The 13077-nt window shown below is 43.4% G+C and overlaps 1 protein-coding gene across 1 annotated transcript; it reads right to left on the reverse strand.

The window, feature by feature from the left end:
* Positions 1–2783: 2783 nt before the first annotated feature.
* MOS (MOS proto-oncogene, serine/threonine kinase) lies at positions 2784–3830 on the reverse strand. The gene has a single exon (XM_060626937.2). The coding sequence runs from the start codon at positions 3828–3830 to the stop codon at positions 2784–2786; it is 1047 nt and encodes a 348-aa protein (XP_060482920.2).
* Between the last annotated feature and the right edge of the window lie 9247 nt (positions 3831–13077).

The following is a 13077-nucleotide window of genomic DNA, read 5'->3' on the forward strand; positions in this document are numbered from 1 at the left end:
GCATTTCTGTGGGTTTCTTCAAGCAACCACACCTTTTTCTCTCTCCAAACAAACCAGGCTCCGGAGGCTTCTGTGCCTGTCTTGTATTCCCCGACGACCCCCGGCCCCCGCCCAAATGACCCTCTCATGCTCAGAAGGGGCTGTTTGCTTCCACTTTCTGAGCTGGGCCGTGGCCAGACCTCCCTTAGTACTTTCTGTGCCTTCGCCCTCTATCAACTCCTGTAAGCTCAGCTCCGTTTGACCTTGGCCCTGTTCTGAGGATTTTTTCCTCCACTTTTGCACTTCACAGCGCGTTCCTCTTCATCAGGCCATGTTTTTGCCAAGACTTTGAGGTCGGCCACTGACAGGTCCTCCCCTGAGCTACCCCCTACCGCTCCCCGCGCTCTTTTCCTGGCGTCACTACATACACTTTGCAGCCTGTACCTTTTGTCTCCTCGGGTCACTGATTAGGGGGTATACAAGGTACCTCCCACTTTGGTTTCCAGAAGAAGAGAACGTATTTGAGTCTAAGCTGTGGCCACGTTCATTCTGGAAGGGAATTCTGGACCTTCATGCTTTTGATAGGGGATCCTCAAGGAGCTCGCTGACAGTCTGTTAATGAGATATTCGGCATAATTAGAATCTCATTTTAGCACACTTGACGGAACAAACTGATTTTTTTAAAAATTATTTTTAACGTTTATTTATTTTTGAGACAGAGAGAGACAGAGCATGAACAGGGGAGGGGCAGAGAGACAGCGAGACACAGAATCGGAAGCAGGCTCCAGGCTCTGAGCCATCAGCCTAGAGCCTGACGCGGGGCTCGAACTCACGGACCGCGAGATCGTGACCTGAGCCGAAGTCAGACGCTCAACCGACTGAGCCACGCAGGCGCCCCTGGAACAAACTGATTTAATTTTGCTTTTGAGCCCTCGTACCTTAAACTTTCCAACATGAACCCCTGTGGCTCCAATGAACAGGGGAGGAAATTGTTCGCTGGTATCTGGGTGCTCTGTGCTCCAAGCTGCATGGACAGAGATAGCATGCTGAACCAGTACTTTACGTGGGCGTGGACAGCTCCCTTTGGTTTCCCTCGAGAACAGTTCCAAACCGTGATCTCCTTGTAGACCTCCTACTCTCAATCACCCTTAACAGAAAATAGAAGCCCACAGATGTGAACCTCCCCAGTGTCTCCTTTTCCTGCGTAAAAACTCAACTTCAGTGGCAATTGTCCCGCCCTCGTTTGCTTACTCGTATTGCTCGTTGGGGAGAAATACCCTTTCTCTCTAAAGCTATGGTTTCCTTCCCTAGGTACTACTTTCCATTTCTTTTACAACTTTTTAAACTTCATCATTTATCCTTGTCTCTTCTTGCTTCGTTCACAAATCAACTCACTTCCTTCATCCTAAGACAACTAAACCAAACCCCGAAGCCGAACACGGGTGTATCTTACCCCCTTTGAAGGTTTCTGCTCTTGCCTTCTTCCTCAAGAGCCCAAGCACATCGAGTCTTTGCCATAACTGTCTGGTCCATTGCAATGGCCTTGCCCTCCACCACTCACGGAAACGGCTGTGCTAAATGGAAGTCAGAGTGGTCCTAATGACAAAATTCAGTCACCTCATTCTTCACAGTCTCATGTCCTGGCAGCCATTGCCTTGATTTCTAAAGGGGGCATTCTGGTTTAGTTGCCTGCTTTCCTCCAACCAAATGTTAAATTTTACTCTTCCTTGGGGTTGTCATTTTCTTCTCACATATCATAAATCTTTGCTTTGTCACCTATTTCTGAGTCCAAATAATAGGTAAAAGAGACCCAGTTTAGAAGTATTTTTCTACTGGGGCGCCTGGGTGGCTCAGTCAGTTAAGTGCCTGACTTCAGCTCGGGTCATGATCTCGCGGTTCGTGGGTTTGAGCCCCACATTGGGCTCTGTGCTTTGGTGTGGGAGCAAGTAAACTGTTAGTAGGTTAAATTTAGGTGGTGGGTATGGAGCATATGATCTGAATTTATAGAAAATTTTGGCATTTTATGATTCAGTTCTGTTCTGGACAAGCCGGTTTCACCAATAACAGATTTGAATAAATTCAGGAGTAGGGGACTGCAGAAGTAAGCATGCATGGGGCACCTGGATGGCTCAGTCAGTTGAGCGACCAACTTCGGCTCAGGTCATGATCTCACGGTTTGTGAGTTCGAGCCCCATGTCGGGCTCTGTGCTGACAGCTCAGAGCCTGGAGCCTGCTTCAAATTCTGTGTCTCCCTCTCTCTCTGCCCCTCCCCCACTTGTGCCCTGTCTCTCTCTGTCTCAGAAATAAATAAACGTTAAAAAAAAAAAAAAAAAAAAAGAAGCATGCTTGCTGCGAAAGCAAAGTGTATGATTCTCTAAGGGAATAAGGTTACTAACAATATTAAGACAACTACTAGATTTGTAGTTGTGCTGTGTGTCTTAGAAGAGGTATTTGAGGGGCGCCTGGGTGGCTCAGTCGGTTGAGCGTCTGACTCTTAATTTCGGTTCAGGTCATGATCTCATGGTTCGGGAGTTCCGGCCCTGCATCGGGCTCTGCGCTGAGAGCCTGCTTGGGAATCTCCCTCTCCCTCTTTCTTTCTCGACCCCTCCTACCCCTCCTTCCCCCCCCCCCCCCCAAAATAAGTTAAAAAAAGAAAAGGTATGGGAGACAAAAAAGGAGTTTTTAATAACTTTATTTTCTAAAAACCCATCCCGCAGATATGTTTTTTTTTTTTTTTCTACATGGTCACTTCTTTAAAAACGAGTAGAAACAAAGACAAAGCCTATCTTGATACAGGTTTAGAGTCAGCCAAATTCAGCTCTTAAGGAGTTAAGGTCGACCAGGAGGAGTTCTGCACTTGGCCGCTGCAAGGCACTGGCCCTCCAGCAGCACTGGATGATCTTCCCCAGTCTCTTCCCAGACATGGAGTCCGTGAAGACAGCTGCTGACAGAGAAGGGCGAAGATCGTAGGCCACCACAGCATAGAGCACGTACTGCCGCTCCCCGGAGTACGGGGCCTCCTTGGTACTCATTTGCCAGAGAGTGATGGCAAAGGAATAGATGTCAGCTTTGGGCGTTACGGCCTCTCCTTTCAGGAGCTCTGGGGCTCGGTGGGTGTAGGTGCCCCCCGGGGGGTAAGGGGGAGTGCGGCAGCACGGCAGATCTTCCAGCTTCTCGGAGCACCCGAAGTCGCCGATTTTGCAGACGTCCTGCTCACTGATCAGAATGTTCGCAGGCTTCAGGTCCAAGTGTACGATGCTCTGCGAGTGAAGGAAAAGCAGGCCGTTCACGACATCTAGGGAATACTTCAGACACTTTACCAAATTGAACTGCTCTCTGGCACAGCAGCGAGGCTCCGCGTCCTCCTCAGGGCAGCTGGTGGCACCGTATATGACTTGGTGTAAGGTGACATCGCCACCGAACTCCATGATTATGGTGCCCAGGCTGTTAAAGCCTGCGGGCGTGCGCGTGCTGGCGGCCACCACCCGCACGATGTTGTCGTGGCGAAGCCTGGCGATGTTGAGCTCGGCCCAGAAGCTGCGCTGGGACGCCAGTCGGTTCTTGGTGCACCTGTTCACTTGCTTTATGGCCACCGGAACTCCGTGGTAGGTCGCCTTGTACACGGAGCCAAACCCGCCAGCTCCCAGCCTCTGCAGGAAGCACACCTGCTCCCAGTCAATGGAGCACCAGGCCAGCCGGCGCGGTAGCCGCGGGGCCCTGGGAGGAGTGCCACCCACGACGAGCTTCCCTGCCCTACCTGGCAGCTCAGCAGGGCTGCTGCAGGGCCTCGAGTCCACCGGGGGCGAAAACTCGCCGGGGAGGTAACCGCGCCGGGGAAGCGGCGAGGGCATCGCGCCTTCGAAGCGGACCCCGGAGCCACACAGGCGAGCGAAAAGAGAAGAGGCCCCGGGAGTTTGGAAGCCTTGCTGCCGACCCCTTGGCTCCACCCAGCGTTTTTCTCCTCTTCCTTCGTTTTCCCCCAAAGGAGCCGCATCTGGGGTGTAATCAGCAAGTGTTTTTATCAGAAGGGGGAAACAATTTCGAATGAAGCACAGCCCTCTTTTTCAGATGACAGGATTTCCCTTCAACGCTGAAAGCGCCTTCTTGTAAAAACAAGCTCTTGGCTGAGAAGAGTTCACCAGATAAACAACACCGAGCTGCCCCTGGGCTCACCCCCTTTTTCCCAGTATTTCCCTAATTATAATAAATAAAACCGGCTTTTTTTTTTTTTTTTTTTTAAGCGTCATCCGCAGAACGTGATCAGTCCTCAGACTAAGGAGACCACAATAGTGCAATGAAATGATTTCACACTTTGCAGGCTATAATGATTGTCAGGGTTGTTTTCCAGCTGCATTAAATCACTTCCAGCAGTTATTGGCAGGAAGAGTTGAAATACGAACAGCTGACATTTGTTTAACCGATTACAGGGATAATTAGGTGCAACATTCATACATGGATAAAACACTAACCTCGAAGTAATCGATCCAAATAGAATCACTGATACAGGTCAAAACATCCATCTCCTAAGTTCATCAGGGGAAAGGAGAATTCTCTGACACTCCATTCAGCTTATATAGCAAATTAGCAAGACTTCTTAGCAACGTATCGACTTCCTAACAACCCTGGGCCATGGTAGTTTGGCCCACCCGGTAAGCTCACTTACAAGAGAGATTCTCGACTTCACAGCAAATGAGTTACAGAAGTGTCGAAACAGAGTCGGGCGGGGGAGAAAAAAAGAACAGATTCAGATTCAGAGCCATGATCAGAGCTTCAGATAATAACAAATAGAGAATCCTAGGAGAGGAAAAATCTGAATAAAAATGGCACAGAATCACTACTGTCTATATGTAATGTGGACAACCAGATGTTGAAATTAAACCAGGGGCTTGCTGTGCAACCATAAATTCTTCCTTTCTAGTTTCTGTAACAACAAACTCCCTACCTCCCACTAATTTGCATTCCATATCTTTGGGGAAAAGACCAACATTACCCTATTGATAAAAAAACAGAGGAACATGTTAGGATCTACGTCTTTAAAGTTCTGTTCTTCTTGTACGGAGAGCACACAGGTGATGTTAAACTATCTTTTTATGATGATAGAGCTATGATTTTGAGATATATTCGTTCTGAGAAGATATGAGAATAAACACAAGGCATTTACATAAGCCATTTGAAGTCTGTTGAGCCCTAGGATAGGATTTCTAGTCTATACTACCCATCTGCCTTAGTATGTGATCTCGTGTATAGTGTTTAACCTGTTTGAGCTTCAGTTTTTTCACTTAAAGAAATTAGGATAATAATTACTAAACTTCTTTATTTTGGGATAAAAGTTGGGGAGTCCTGTACACATTGATAACAACAAAAGTCTAAAAAGTGTACACTTATGAAATATTTTAGTAGAAAGGGAGTTGAATCCAACCCAAAATACAAAAGGATGACAGTTGAGAGAGTAAAATAAGAAAATTCTACAGTAAGTCTATACTGCAAAATTTATTTAATAGTTGGCACATAGTTGGCACATAGGTATAATTTAGTTTCCTGGCATGAGGAATGCTGCAAATATTAGTCAAAGGAGAGTAACAGAGTGTCATAACCTTCTTGGCAAAATGACGTGACTTGTTATGTAATTTTTATTGTTAAGATAAGAGCATAGAGAGTTCATTTTCCAAAGGTTGATTTTATTTATATAAAATGTAAGGTATTAATGAAAATGTGGTACTCTACATTCACAAGCCCCAAGTTCATTATACCCATCATCTGCCAATCTGCTCAAGAGTATTTCATTGCTGGGGCGACTGGGTGGCTCAGTCGGTTAAGTGTCCAACTTCCGCTCAGGTCATGATCTCACAGGGTTTGTGATTTTGTGAGTTCGAGCTCCATATCCTGCTCTGTGCTGACAGCTCAGAGCCTGGAACCTGCTTCGGATTCTGTCTCCCTCTCTCTCTGTCCCTCCCCTGCTCGTGCTCTCTCTCTCTCTCAAAAATAAACATTAATTTTTTTTTAAAGCTAATCTTTTTTTAAAAAAAGTATTTCATTGAATCTCCATTTTAAGACAGCCTCTGGGGCCAGATGGCCTGGGTTTCTGCCTGTCCTCCAGTTTCATCCGCCCTACCTCAGGATTGCTGTCAGGATTAACAACAGAGTTCCAGATACTTAGATCAAGGACCTGAAAAGTTATACCTAATTGCTAATTGTTTCAAATACTTAGATCAGGACCTGAGAAGTAATGCCTAACTGCTAGTTATTATTTATGAAACTCATAATAAACAGTGTATAGGTGTTGATACCCATAAGACACCGATTTGTTAAACAATAGTGGTTTAAAATGTACCCTGCCAGGGCTGATGTAACTCACTACAAGCTAAACCAATCTGAAGTGTCACTAGTTTTTCCAACTTAAATTTTGAGGTTAAAGATCAAAGAGCCTACTGCCTTCTTGTAATATACTAAAAACGCAGAGGATTAAGATTAATCTGATCAAGTGCCGTAACCTCGTCATCCCCAAATAAAGGCAAAGGATGACATTTGTTGATAACAGGGTGGGCACTATCTACCCTCGAAGTGCTAATGAAACAACGGAAAGAGAGACACTGGGTGCACCCGCCGAGGAGCAAAAAAAGGCAATGACTGGAAACGCTCCGATTGGCAGCCCTTCTGTGAAGAGCTACTTCGGGATCAGGCGGACAAGGGCGTGTTTCTCACAAGCTGCGACAGCGGAAGGCCGAGTTACCAGCGCGTTGAATCTGATTTCAGGCGGAGAGACTGCGGAGCACGGGCTGCAGGAGAGAATCGCTCTTGGTGCCCGCGCAAAGTCTCCCTTCCCAAAGGGCGGCCGGGCCGGGGGGGGGGGCTCGGGCTCCGGCGTCCGGCAGCGCCTCCGCTCGCCGGCCCCGGGGGCCCAGGAGGGCGCTCTCCCCGCGCGGCTCGCGCGCAGGCAGCGGGACCAACGACGCGGGCGCCTCCCCTGCACGACGCACGCGGGGCCCTGAAGCCAGCGCGCAGCCCGGTCGGCCGCGGGCCCGGCGCTCCCCAGGGGGCGGAGAAGCACGTGGACGAGGCCGTGACGCCCGAGGCGGCCAGCGGCCCGAGGTGTGGTGTGCGCCCCGCTGCTGCGAACTTGCCCTTCGGCGTACACAGAAGTGCGTTCGCCTTTCCATGCAGAATCGTCCCGTAATCCTCCGGAGGACGTTTTCAAAAGGCCGTCACCCTCCAGGTCGTGCCGACTACGCGCACGACCCCGCCGATGACGACCGCGTCGGAACGGCCACGGCCCTGGCTGCGCATGCGCGCCGAGTGACCACGGCTTCCCGGCGGTCTCCGGTCACAGCCCAGTTTCGGAAAGTTACAATGTGAGGGAATAGGCGTACCGAGGTCGTTGAAGTGTTGCATTGCTCTCTACAAACATGAATTAAGGTCGAAAATGCCCTTCTGCTGCTTTTTAGAACTAAAAAGCTAAAAAAAAAGTGTACTTTGCTACGGATAAAGATTATGGAGTCAAACTTGCAAAACATTTTTTTTTTTTTTTTTTTTTTTTTTTTTTACTTAAGTGGTATTATACTATTGCTATTATTCTGAACTTTGAATTTTATGCTTCGCAATGTATCCTGGACTTGTTTCCATGTCTGTAAGCGTAGAGAGCTACTCTGGTTTCTTCCAAAATAATGTGATGGTCAAGGGCAAATCCAAGTTTTGTGGGGCTCAAAGCTTATACAAACTGAATATTTGTAAGAAAACTATTTAAAAATTAGGCATGGAAGTGAATATTTTTTTAGATGAGAAATCACAACAAATTACACATTTTGAAAAGCTGACAACATAGTCATCATATTCAGAGAAATAACATAGTTTTATTAAAGACTAATACCTGATACACCTATATATTACTTTCCCCTGCATCATGGGGGGATATACTTTTTTATCCCCTCTTCAGATGACAAGGATTCTGTCAAAATTTGATCTTGGGTAGAACAAGTAATATCAACACGAGCATTTTGTTGTTTTACTATTATGGGTTTATTTTATGGAAAATTAAATCGATCCCAAACTTGTAAGGGTGTAGAGCACTTTGGGGGAGATTGTTTTTATTTAATTCTATTCGGTGTCAGTCAAACATCCAACACACCCCACCGAATGAGATGACGGATTTAGATGTGGTCATGAAGACAAGTCAGAACAAACTGCCGCTTCTCTAAAATATTTGGTCGCAGCTCTTATTTTTGCTGTACTATGTGGATCCGTATGTTTCCCGGTGAAAACTTTGTGTACCTCTATTTTTACTCTATTTAGATTTTTTTTTTTTTTAGATTTTTACTCTATTTAGCTTTTCATTAGCACAGAAGTTAATGGATCTTGCTTTGCCCTGGGAATCATTAATTGCTTGGTTAGTAACAGATACAGTGTCCTGGCCAGACTTAGATGTGGAGAGAATTAATTTTATATTTATGTGTATTTCCATTCATACACGCAACTTTGGCCAATAGCGTTTATCACCCCATGTATTGTTCATAAAATTGCTTTCTTGGAACAGTATAAGAATACAAATGAAGATAAAGGGGTAAGTAGAGGCTGTTTATGATGCAGCCTTTCATAATATAAGAAAAGATATAGGACTGTAGCATGAAGTTTAAAATAATGAAGAGGCTTTGGAGCAATCATCCTAATTCCAGTCCTGGAACTAATATTTACCAGCCGGGTGGTCTTGGGTAGGTCATTTATAAAATATAAATATTGATAGTGCCCTGCTTCTCAGCTGCGTAGCACTTAGAACTGGAACATGGTAAGTACTCAATACGTGTGTTTCGATCAGATAAAACTAACCCGTAACTTGACCAGCTAAAAGTTAAAATGGCCCTAGAAAGTGGCAAAAATGCTTAGGTTTATAATGCATCTTTTAACAATATAACAAAAACTGAAATCATAAGTGAAAAATTTATATTGCTATTTAAGTTAGATACATATATGTGGTAGCCTTTTTTTAAAAACCACATTTGTAGTTCAGCACTAGCTACCCAAAGCTGGAATTTGATGAAATATGAGACTAAAAGCACACGGACAGAGATGCTAGTAATATCTGGATATTACCCATATTGTTTCCAACCCTGCACCTCGGATGGGAAGAATACGGAGTCATCTAGGTTGACCTGAGTCCCAGAGCTGATTTTTTGAAAGAGGAATTGAAAGAGATATCTAGAGTTTGGAATATCTAGAGTTTGGACCACAGCTTCGGGCAAGCCCCTAGCAGAAGTCCGTCCATTCTAGAAAGGGGAAAATGTTTATGCTGACCACCTCAAGATTTGCGCCAGTGGTAAAAGTTCATGGGCTTTATTTAGTATATGCTAAGCTGTCACTAAGTTCTCCCTAATCTATCCTGAGTATGAAATACTTACAAATTTATGAAATAAACAGTGGCTGGGATGAGTCTCAAGTTTGTTTGTTTTTTTTTAATAGTAGTTTGAATACTATATGTAGTCAGACCTTAACTTAAAATGACCAATCTAAACAAATTATTCAATTATACATTTTAAATTAGAGATACAGGCCATCACTCTAATAGGCCAAATCCTCTTACATGTTAACAAGTGTATAAAATCTGAAATACACACAGGTTCCCACTTGCCAGATAGTAATGCTATGGATTGCTCGGATCGTGTCCCTGGATGGAATCTGCACACAGTACCTGCTGCTTCTGTCCATTCACAGAGGTTGGTGGCTCTCATCTGGGCTGGTTACTTGGATTTTGTGTTTTGACTCTTAAGATACAAAAATACATTTTTACTTCTGTAACGTGTAACTTCTAGCTTCTCTGCCTTTTAACTTCACAAGATTTTAAGACGTTTGCAAGTGCCTTTCAAACTGGTTTTCAAAATCTTTGAGTTTAATGGTATCTTGCGATTTTTCCATATTCTTCAGACCATAAAATGCTTGTGGACATTTGAAATGATATCTGATTGAGATTTGGTAATCTTGAATGTCTTTGTCCAATTTACAGTCACAGTTTACGGGATCATTCTACTGGCATCCTTCCTTAAGCCAGAAAACACTTTTTAATAGTATGGATTTAATACTTACTAAATTCTGAATTTTTCCCTGATAAAGTAAATGAATCAAAATAACATCATATTTGAGTAAAGGATTCAACACTAATACGGGCTATTCAGTTCGCCATCTTTATTCATCTTTATGCTAATTCTCCTCCTGTATATCATTATAGACTCATGACTTTGCAGAGTCTCAATGTGATTTAACCAACTGCAACAATCATTGTCTTTTACTGCAAATTGATGCACCCATGGGAATCACAGCACTTGTGTTCTTTTGACACAGTCCCATTAATCTGCATTATTTCTTGTCTCCTGGCTCAGCAAGTTGCCCCAGGCTTATAACCTACCCACCCTAGACAGCAATCAGCCATTTTTTCCAACGTATCCTGGAAAGATGGAATTAGAAATCATAATAGTGAAGTTTACTCATTAGGTTCATTCTCTTAGTCCCTTGTTCCTAGCTCATTTTAGCTGACAGAATTGGAAAACATATGCTTTTTTTTTTTTTTTAAGCATGGGTTCATACTGTTTCTAATTCAGTTCTAACATTATAGTTCCTAACTAAAACACTTTGCTTTTATAATTCCCTTCCCCTTTCTCTTATACTTAAGATTTTGATTCCAAACGAAATTAAGGTAATTACTAATGTTGTCTAACAAAATTATTAAATAAAGCTTAAGATTTCCTTGGCAGTTATTTTTATCCTTATACTTAATGCCACTACGGATGCGTAGTCCAATTATTTTCTGGGAGAGTCATTCATAATAATTTATTCTGAGTCTTTATAATTACATGTATCATGTATGTATATGCATATATCATATGTGATAAATATGATTTAATTTGTTTTCAATTCTGGGAGGTTATCAGCAGTTTTCTTAAGAGGTAGTGGCTTTCAGCCAAGAAGTTTTCTTCTTGTGTGGTATTCAAACCCTGGAGGAGGACAGAAGCCAATTATCAGCCTACCTGATGAGATGAGGAGTAAAGGGCAAATCAAGCAGATGAATTTCCCAAGTTCTGTATGGAAATTTCATTTAGCTACATATGTTCATATATTCCACCAATATTTAATTTAGTAAACATGAGATGATAGTAAAGCCTTTAAAATTTATTTTTCGTTTTTAGCTTCCTTACACAATATGTAACATTTTTCTGCCAACTTAATAATATCACATTATATCAAAGTTTACCGTGTGTAAAATCCAAATGATTCCCTAAATGGGAATCCCAACATCTTTGATTTTCCTGCAGGAAGATTTTAAGGAGGGATGTAGTATCTCATGAAACAGTCGAATTCTGTTTTATTAAGAAAGGATGGATGCTGTGTTAGTCCACCTTTTCTGAGGAGCAGATAGCATCACAAGGTTAGACACGCAAGGGACCTACAAGGGACACACAAGGAGGAAAAATAAGGAGGGACCTGGGCTGGAGGGCTGTCAGCCCGTGATGCAGTTCTGACCGTTGTGAAGGACAGAGGGAGAAAAGGAAGGTGGGGCAGAAGGGTCTTAGCCTGTAACGTAGCCCTAAGAAGGTTCAATATGGCGGACGAGGAGTCCTCAAGTCAAAGATGTCCCTTAGAGGAATCCGGTGTCTCCTAGGAATGGGCGGGCTTCTGCGTCCCTGCTGCACAACCACTGTGTGGGAGCAGTGTTGGGAAGCTTGGCTTCAGTACAAAAACATCGTGGCGGATTTTAGAGTAAGTGCAGCTTGCTGTGGGGCCACTGGCCAGCGATACGTTCTGCATTCAGTGATCTGAGAGACACTTTTCCATGGCCACCACACGTCACATATTACAAGCTTTAAAGATTTGCGTGAGGACCTGTCTACTTGGGTCAAAATTCTGACATCATTTTGTACATAATAGTTACTATTATCCTCATGTTTAATTACAGTGTAGAATTCCAGTTTTTAAAAAGCCTTTGGATAGGTTCTATTTCTTTTTGAGGTTAAGACTTTGCTTTAAAAAATAGATGTATTTGCTTAAAACCCATTCTAATTTTAGCTTGATACAAATACATATATACTTACACACATTCAACCAAAGGGGTAAACACAAAGTTGTATATATGCTTGAAGGAACAGAACCCTTGGACGTTTCTAAGCAGACCATTCTTGACAATTACAGCACCATAAGTGCTTTTTGGAAGTAGGGCATTTAAAAAAATTTTTTTAAGTTTATTTATTTTTGAGAGAGAGAGAGAGAGACAGAGAGTGAGAGAGCAAGAGCGAGCAGGGGAGGGGCAGAGAGAGAGGGAGAGAGAGAATCCCAAGCAGGTTCCATGCTGTCAGTGCAGAGTCTGAGGCAGGGCTTGAACTCACGAACTGTGAGATCATGACCTGAGCTGAAACCAAGAGTTAGATGCTTAACTGACTGAGCCACTCAGGTGCTCACAGGAAGGCATTTTTTAAAGCTGGTACAAAGAGAATTGTTTTATGTGTGTGTCTGGATAGATAGGTTGTGTATAAAACTGTAAGTAATTCTCTTTTTACTGATTAAAAACTTGCCTTACTCAATGCCTCTTATTAGACTAAGACTTTTAAAATACAAAACTTTTAAACCCATTTCTACATAAAATATATAATGTATCTTCTTAGCACCTCTTGTTAGACTAAGACTTGTTATATTTGAAATACAAACAATACATTTCTCACTTGGCCCTCTGCAGTCTGGACCTATCTAAGGAGAGATTTATATCATTTTCATCTACTCTAAAGTACTCAAATGTGCTACCTTTAATGGACAAAAATAATCCTAATTATTTCTAGAGTGTCTCCTTGCCAGCTTGAGGATTTCAGTGCTAATGCTTTAAGGCTTAATCTTACATGAAATTAAAAACGCACTTTATAGTGAAGGTCCTGGCTCCCCTGGCTCCTCTCTTTGGAAACAGAACATCAGGAAACTTGTTGGAGCTCCACAGTAGGTGATTTTAGGTGATTCTGGAGGAGGAAGAACCTATTACTAGAAGATCTTTTAGCTCTTGTTGAGAGGAAAAGCTGGAGTATAGTCTTCGTAGTCATACTTGGGCAAGTAGTGGAAAGAGAATCTTCTTGAAGGCTT

Source organism: Panthera onca, chromosome F2 (genome assembly GCF_046562875.1).
Source record: "Panthera onca isolate mPanOnc1 chromosome F2, mPanOnc1 haplotype 2, whole genome shotgun sequence".
In the NCBI taxonomy this organism is placed as follows: Eukaryota; Metazoa; Chordata; class Mammalia; order Carnivora; family Felidae; genus Panthera; species Panthera onca.

What these genes read in the sequence shown, in the direction of transcription:
- MOS (XM_060626937.2), bottom strand. Translation starts at nt 3,830, where the DNA reads ATGCCCTCGCCGCTTCCCCGGCGCGGTTACCTCCCCGGCGAGTTTTCG.